Source organism: Microtus ochrogaster, linkage group LG4, assembly GCF_000317375.1.
Source record: "Microtus ochrogaster isolate Prairie Vole_2 linkage group LG4, MicOch1.0, whole genome shotgun sequence".
Classification (NCBI taxonomy): Eukaryota; Metazoa; Chordata; class Mammalia; order Rodentia; family Cricetidae; genus Microtus; species Microtus ochrogaster.
The window spans coordinates 45,471,735-45,479,743 of record NC_022030.1 but is presented as its reverse complement, the minus strand read 5'-3'; the positions used below and the strand labels follow the sequence as shown (position 1 = coordinate 45,479,743).

The 8,009-nt window shown below is 40.8% G+C and overlaps 1 protein-coding gene across 1 annotated transcript in view; it reads right to left on the bottom strand.

Annotated features, from left to right (window-relative positions):
• Ndufs1 (NADH:ubiquinone oxidoreductase core subunit S1) overlaps window positions 1-8,009 on the bottom strand; it is a 35,585-nt gene that overhangs the window by 8,050 nt on the left and 19,526 nt on the right. The window contains exons 11-14 of the mRNA XM_005361489.2: window positions 6,047-6,192; window positions 5,003-5,131; window positions 3,095-3,224; window positions 1,661-1,821 (exon numbers count right to left, since the gene is read on the bottom strand). Coding sequence (XP_005361546.1) covers window positions 1,661-1,821; window positions 3,095-3,224; window positions 5,003-5,131; window positions 6,047-6,192 — 566 coding nt within the window. The remainder of the gene's footprint in view (window positions 1-1,660; window positions 1,822-3,094; window positions 3,225-5,002; window positions 5,132-6,046; window positions 6,193-8,009) is intronic.

Here is an 8,009-nt window from a genome sequence, read left to right as displayed (position 1 = left end):
AAAAAAAAAAACAAACAAAAAAAAAAACCCTGCCTCAAAAAGAAAAAAGGAGGGGAAGGCAAGCATGGTAGTGCATGCCTTTAATACCAACACTTAGGAACCAGAGGCTGTTGGATCTCCTAGTTCTAGATTAGCACGATCTACACAGCAAGCTCCAGGCCAGACAGAGCTACACAGTGAGACCCTTTCTGAAAAACAAATGAAAAACACACACACACACACCACAGGGGTGGGAGGTAGGGGTATGAAATAGTCATTTTTGGAAAACCATTACTACAGATATATACAAGCTGGAATCTGCCTTTATAGAATTGTTTCCTACAACTACTGTTTCAGTGAAAATATCTCCTAAGAAAGAGGCTCAAAGCAACAACCCTTCTGAAACTAGCAGAAACATACAAAACAGCTCCAGTCAGACTAGTCTTATAACCTAAGGAGGTAATCTAAAGCTCAGTTACCTGTGCTATCGCTGCTTAATTTGTTTAATTTTGAGCTAAGAATGGAAACCACAGGCTTGCAATTTACACCACTAAACTACACCCCAGACACTCACAAAATTAAAAGTCGCTAGAAATTTGCAGGGCAGTGATGGCGCACACCTTTAATTCTAGTACTTGGTGTGTGCATGTAAAATCTTAGTGCATGCTATAAGAAAAAGAGTGTTATATATTATTATAGTAAATAACTATTAACATCTTTTGTTTTATTCTGGTATTTTTTTTTGTCACTGGTTTTTATCCGTCTTGCCTTCTTTTTTTGGGGGGGGGGGAAAGCAGAGTGAGCAGGGAAGTGGGAAGAACCTGGTAGGAGTTGGGGAGAGCAAAGAATATGATCAAAATGTACTGTATAATATTCTTTTGGGTTTTGGGTTTTTTGTTTTGTTTTTTCAAGATATGGCTTCTCTGTATAACAGCCCTAACTGTCCAGGAACTTGCTTTGTAGACCAGGCTGTCACAGAGATCTGCCTCCTCACCCTAGCCCTAACTTTAACCCTGAGAGCTGGGATTAAAGGTGCGTGCCACCATGCCCAGCTGGAAAAAAAAGTTTTTAAAGAAAAGAGCCCATAAAGAATTTCACCAATTGTAGGTGAAAATTCTTATATGGTAATAAAAATAAGTTAAATCAGGACACAAAACTTATAGACAAAGTATGATTTCAAATATATAACTAAAAACAATCATACAGGAAAAAAAGACTAGAAGGAAAGGAACTAAAATAGCAATAGCAAGCATTTTCAAATTGTGAAATAATTTAATTGTCACACTTTGTCTTTTTCAGCTTTCTTAAAATAGCATACTGGAGTTTACAAAAAAAATCTCCTTAGCTAAATTTTCAGATTATATTTTTTTTCATTTAATCAAAGTCAGAGGATTGACTGTAATTTTTCTGTTTTTTGAGACAGAGTTTCTCTGTGTAGCACTGGCTGTCTTGGAACTCATTCTTAGACCAGGCTGGCCTCAAACTCACAGACAACCGCCTGCCTCTGCATCTCAAGTGCTGGCTAACTTGCATTCTTTTTAAAGAAAACATTTTACATTTCATATTTGCAAAGGCTGCCTGTCCAAACAACCATGACAAGTCTGTCAGGAATGAACACACACACACACACACACACACACACACACCTTGAATTTTCTAGTATGTATAGCAATAGACAAACCTATGTAGAATATTCATAACTTTCCAGTCTCCAGAAACACCGCTCGTCACCCGAACCGTTTGTGCAATGCTGGACACAGCTGCAAGAATTGCTGCTCCATCATTTCTCTGGAGTGCGGAGCTGCCTAAAACCACCATGGGTTTCTTAGCTTCCTTTAAGACCTATTAAAAAACAAACAAACAAACAAACAAAAAAATGCCGTGACCTTAAAACATTCCAAGTATAAGCTAGACAATCTAACCATAGTTGCATTTACGTGTTCTTCCAAGTTTGGGACTCTAACATGAAGAATCATTAATTTACCTAACAGTATCTGAGTTAATAAAAACATCTTGCCAATGCACTGTGAAAAAGCTCAATATTTTACACAAGTAAGCATTGGGAATGAAAATCCTAGTCAGGTGTCCTTGGCTGGAATGAATATGGATAAGTTGCTACAACCTGGAGTGTGACCCTACAGATAGTCAAATGGTACTGAAGACCCAGGTGTGGTGAATATCAGTGTTAGAGCACAAAAGAACTGAAGCTCAGGTATCACTGCCTCCACTTCCTCTAGTCACTAAGACCCAGACAGAAGAGAAATCAGGGAAGCAGCAAGGACTGCTTCACCACAGAACAAGGGGTGAGTTTCCAGAGGAGAGTAAACTACAGGAAGTTGAAAACTAAGTAAAACTGAAGAACAATACAACAGTATAAAGACATAAAATAGCTGGCTGGTGGTGGAGCACACCTTTAATCCCAGGAGAGGCAGAGGCAGGTGGATCTCTGTAAGTTCAAAGTCAGCCGGATCTACAAAACAAATTCCAGGAGAGTCAGAGCTGCTGTTAAACAGAAACCTTGTCTCAAAACAAACAAAATGCAATAAATTAAAGGAACTAGAGAGATGACTCAGAACTCGGAGAGGGATGGGAACTCTGTTTGGCAGCTCACAACCATCTGTGACTCCAGTTCCAGCCTCTTCTGACCTCTCTGGGCACCAGACTTGCAAGCAGTAGATAAAATGTAGGCAGGCAAGATATTCATACACAGAAAACAAAAATAAATGAAACTAAAAGAAAGACTAACAATACTTAAGAAGCAGGGCTGGAGAGATGGCTCAGCAGTTAAGAGCACTGACTGCTCTTCCAGAGGACCTGGATTCGATGCCCAGTATCCACATGGCAGATCACCACTGTCGGTATCTCCAGTTTCACAGACATACATGGAGGCAAAATACCAATGCAAAGCCGGTGGGAGACAGACAGGCGGATGTCTGTGAGTTCAAGGCCAGCCTGGTCTACAGAGTAAGTTCCAGAACAGGCTCCAAAGCTACACAAAGAAACCCTGTTGCAAAACACCACCAACAACCACAACATAAAACCCAAACCAATTCACATAAAAATAAATAATAATCATCAAAACCCAACAATAGTAGACATGTATAACTTAAAGCACCTGGCTGAATGGATGGCTCCCTGAAGCAATGTCTTGCAGGACTTTCGGAGAGTCTCCTAGATGGTCGTATCTGTAAGTGAGGTCCACTGGGCTACCTATGAGGGCTACTTTTAAGTCATTATGAAGCCAACTGAAACAAAAACAATTTTTGGAGTCAAATAAGTTAAGAACAGTCCTTGGTCTCACAATTCTGAGTCACAAAATGTCAAAAGCACAAAAGAACTCACAGAATACTTAACAGATATAATTTCATGTGCACCTTTCAAAATAAGAGTGTTGTAAAAAATGCATAAACAATTCAGGGAACAGATTTGTTGTATAGGAACCTAAGTACAAGTTCAATGTAGACAAAGACTACTTTAGAAAAACTGACCTGTAGGTTATATTTCACAGTATTTTTATGGCAGAATCATTTATTTCTCAAATAGTCATGAAAATAAACTATCATTTATTTACTCTTTACAGCGGGGTCCTATGGCGCTATGAGTGCAGTCACCAACTATAAGGCTTGGGGAAGCAATGCTCATTTAGCTGTTATCCTGAAGTAGTAATTCCCTCTTTCACTCTCAACATCTCCCAGACAAGCCAATAAACTCTATGTTCGCCCTGTGGACAGTGTCTACAACACAAGTGAAAAGGACAGGCGTGGAGGGCATTCTACACAAGAACTTGCCTGTGCTAGCAGAGGACGTAAAAGGGGGATGAATGTGTGTGTGACTCTAGGCCACCGGACATGAAGGGGAAACTGCTCTAAAAAATGGGCACGGCACACAGCTGGGCTGGCAGGTACTTACCTAGTCTATGAGGAAAAGCCAGAAGACAAAAGGAAATAGGGGTCAGGCGGTGGTGGCGCATGCCTTTAATCCCAGCACTCGGGAGGCAGAGGCACGTGGATCTCTGTGAGTTCGAGACCAGCCTGCTCTACAAGAGCTAGTTCCGGGACAGGCTCCAAAACCACAGAGAAACCCTGTCTCGAAAAACCAAAAAAAAAAAAAAAAAAAAGGAAATAGGGGGGCTGGCTAGACAGCTCTGCAGGTTAAGGCACTTGCCACTCAATTCCATTCCAGGAATTCATTAGGCAGAAGGAGGAAACTAACTCCTGAAAGCTGTCCTGATTATCACAGGCACACTACACCACAGCATGTCCATATACATATATACACACAAAATAAAATTCAAACAAACAGGCCTGTAATTCATGGAGACAGTGGTGGAAGCTAAAGGATCAGGAGTTCAAGTTCAACCTTAATTTCACTGAAAGTTCAAGGCTAGTCTTGACTACATCATGAAACCTTGTTTTTAATAAAATAAAGAAGCCAGGCAGTGGTGGCGCACACCTTTAATCCCAGCACTCAGGAGGCAGAGGCAGGCAGATCTCTGAGTTTGAGTCCAATCTGGTCTACAAAGTGAGTTCCAGAACAGCCAAGGCTATACAGAAAAACCCTGTCTTGAAAAACAAAAATAAATTCAAAAAATTAAAAAAAATAAATATAGGGCCAGGTACGGTAGCACCTGCCTATGATCCCAGCACTTGAGGCAAAGGCAGGAAGATTAGGAGTTCAAGGTTCATTCTGATTTACAGTAAGCTTGAGGCTAGCCTGGGCTCCATGAGACCTTGTCTCTATAACAAGGAAGCCAGATGGGTTGGTACATGTCTTTAATCCCAGCACTCAAGAGACAGAGGCAGACTGAGCTCTGTGAGTTCCAGGCCAGACCAACTCAAAAGAAAAGAAAACACTAACAAAATAAACTGAAAGACAAGGAGGGAGGGTAGAGTGAATATGTTAGGAATCTTCCTCTAGAACCACACAGTTAACACTTAGCTGGAATCACCTAAAATATATTTATATATGCAAAATCAATCACATATTTTCAAAATTCTTATTACATAAGGATTAGGTTACTTACCTCTTTCTAATTCTAGCATTAAATAGCGGTGCCTCAAAACGTGGATTTGTGCCAACTAGAAGAACAACATCTGCCTCTTCCACACCAGCAATCGTAGTATTGAGAAGGTAATTGGAACGTAAATCTGTGCTAAAAGTGTAATACATGCGAAGATAAGAAACTCTGAAAGAGAACTTAATACGCGCTAGAATGCATACATAAAGTTAACACATGCTAGGAATCCCTCGCCTGCTATGGTAAATCCCAGGGCACTCTCCTGACTTTTGTTTAGGAAACAAGGTCTCCCTTTACAGCCCGAGCCAGCCTGGAACTTGAGGAGCCCTTCTCTCAACCTTCCAAGCACATCAGCCACCATGCCAGGCAGGTGTGTCTAGATGAAATCAAACCTACAATATTAATTAGTGACTATATTCTACAATTCTGGCGTTTGGTTTAATGTATTGAAGTCTTTTATTACCACCTATTAACTACACTGAATGGGTCTAGAATCCTGCTTTCATACATGTGTAGAGTGGAGTCTGAGCACATTCAGCACTCAGTACCCCCCACTCCTGCCATCTTCCTCTTCTCAAACAGCCCTTTCTACTTTATATGTCAGAGTGCATGGGGAGTTGGAGAACCACAGTGTGTCAGAACTGAACACTAACGTCACAGACGCGGCTGCTCCATGTAACTAAACAATTACTGAGTACAGAAGCACTCATCCTTAATCCAAGCACTTAGGAGGTGAAGAACACAAAGTTCCTCTGTTCAAGATCAGCCTGGGGGGCTGGAGAGATGGCTCAGTGGTTAAGAGCACTGCCTGCTCTTCCAAAGGTCCTGAGTTCAATTCCCAGCAACCGCATAGTGGTTCACAACCATCTGTAGTGAGATCTGGTGCCCTCTTCTGGCCTACAGACATACATGCAGACAGAATACTGCATACATAATAAATAAATAAATCTTAAAAATAAATAAATCTTCAAAATAAATAAATAAATAAATAAATAAATAAATAAATAAATCCGAAAGCAGCAGCCTGGAGCACAGCTTATAGTCTCTCACCCAGCTCCTTCGGTGGGAAAGATCTCTTCAGTGCATAAGTTGTCAGAGTCTACTTTATTAAGCAAATCTTTCAGAGCTACTAAGGCTTCAGCATCCACCAAGCCACCTGCAATTGCTGCCACATCCTTGCCTTGGAAGCTCTGCAACTAGAAATAGAAAAACAGGGCAGCACAGACCTTAATTGTTCAGAAAATAAAACAAGTCATTTTCAAGTATCAGAAGAGAACTACGCATTGGGACACATCCGTCCTCTTTCCTGGCTAGGGGTAGCTACCACTCATCAGAGGAGCTTCTCTTCACAGCAACTGGACAGAATGCAGAGATCAACAGATCAAGGAGACCCCAGACACAACAGATACATCTACATCATGGCTCCTGTATCTACAGCTCAGAGAACACCGTACAAAAGACAGATTCTTTTTGTTTGTTTTTTAAGACAGGGTTTCCTCTGTGTAGCCCTGGCTGTCCTGGAACTTGCTGCAGACCAAGCTGGCCTTGAACTCAGAAGTTGACCTGCCTTTGCCTTCCCAAGTCCTGGGAAGGTGTTCGCCACCACTCCCAGTTTAAGATTAAAATATATTGTATGAAAATTATTTTCAACAAGAAAAGAAAATGGCTATCAACTAGAGAGTGGGAGGGGAATGAGAAGGACTTGAAGAAGAGTAACAGGGAGGGCCTGGAGGGAGAACACAGGAAAGCAATGCAATTCTATTTCAATTAAAAACATTTAAGAAATAAAAATGGGGAGCAAATATAAAACATTAATTTAAAAGAACAATGTTGTCAAAACTATTAGCAAATAACAGAGTTTTAACCCTTTCTTTTGCTGCTGGATCAAATTAATTAGCATATGACTGTTGATATAACTTATGAGTTCTCAATTTAATATATTTAGGGCTTGAGAGCAATGAATCACTTAATTATATCTAAACTACATCTATTTCTGATAAACATATTCCTAACAGTTGTCACCGAAGCAGATTATAAGCTTTATAGGCTTTTTTTTTTACATAATATTAAAGCCAAACTATACATATTCTAAATTTTTCCTATATTTTAAGAATTACACATTTTCAGCCAGGTGATAGTGGTGCACGTCTTTATTCTCAGCACTCAGGAGACAGAAGCAGAGAGATTTCTGTGAGTTTGAGGCTAGCCTGGTCTATAGGGCAAGCTGCAGGACAGCCAGCAGCTTGCCCTGTAAACCTGTTTTTAAACAGAAAAGCCCTGTCTTGAAAAACAAAAACAAAACAAAAAAACATTTTCTTTGCCAAATGCATCAGTAAAACATACTGATCAATCTTCAAAGCAAAAAACCAGCAATCCGCGTATGACTAAAAAGTGTCCCACTGCTCACTTAGTCTAAAAATGAGAAGCAGCCTTGGTGTGTGGGACCAGGGCAAGTAACCCTAGCTTGGTAGGATGCTGTGTGTGCTACCTTAGGAACAAAAACTTCAACATGAGCTCTGGAGAATGAAAATCGTGGTGCTATAGTTACCTTAGCTGAACGCAACCTCTTCTAAAGTATCTGCCATTCCCTCTAGGCTTTTGCTTCGTCTACACTGCCTCTCATCCGGTCTTTCTTTCCTCTTTTATTGGCTGCTGGAAACTAAAGCCCAGGCTTTGCACATGCTAAGCACACTAGTACAAGTGAGTTACACCCAAGCTCACATTCAACTTTAGGCTTTGTTTCAGGATCACTTCCTTTAGGAAGGCATCTTGATATCATAGTTTTGGTTAGGCACCGTGCACCCCTTCTGTGTTTTCTCATTAGTGTCCTAGTAGATCAACAATTGTGCCTCTTTCTCTAGCATTGATGGAGGAAGGTCATTGGTTGATTAAATAAAGAAGCTGCTTGCCCTGATAGGTTAGAACGTAGGTGGGAGGAAGAGGAAGTGAGCTCAGAGACTCGACAGCTCTCCTCTCAGGGGCAGATGCCTCAGAGAGACACGATGCTCCACTC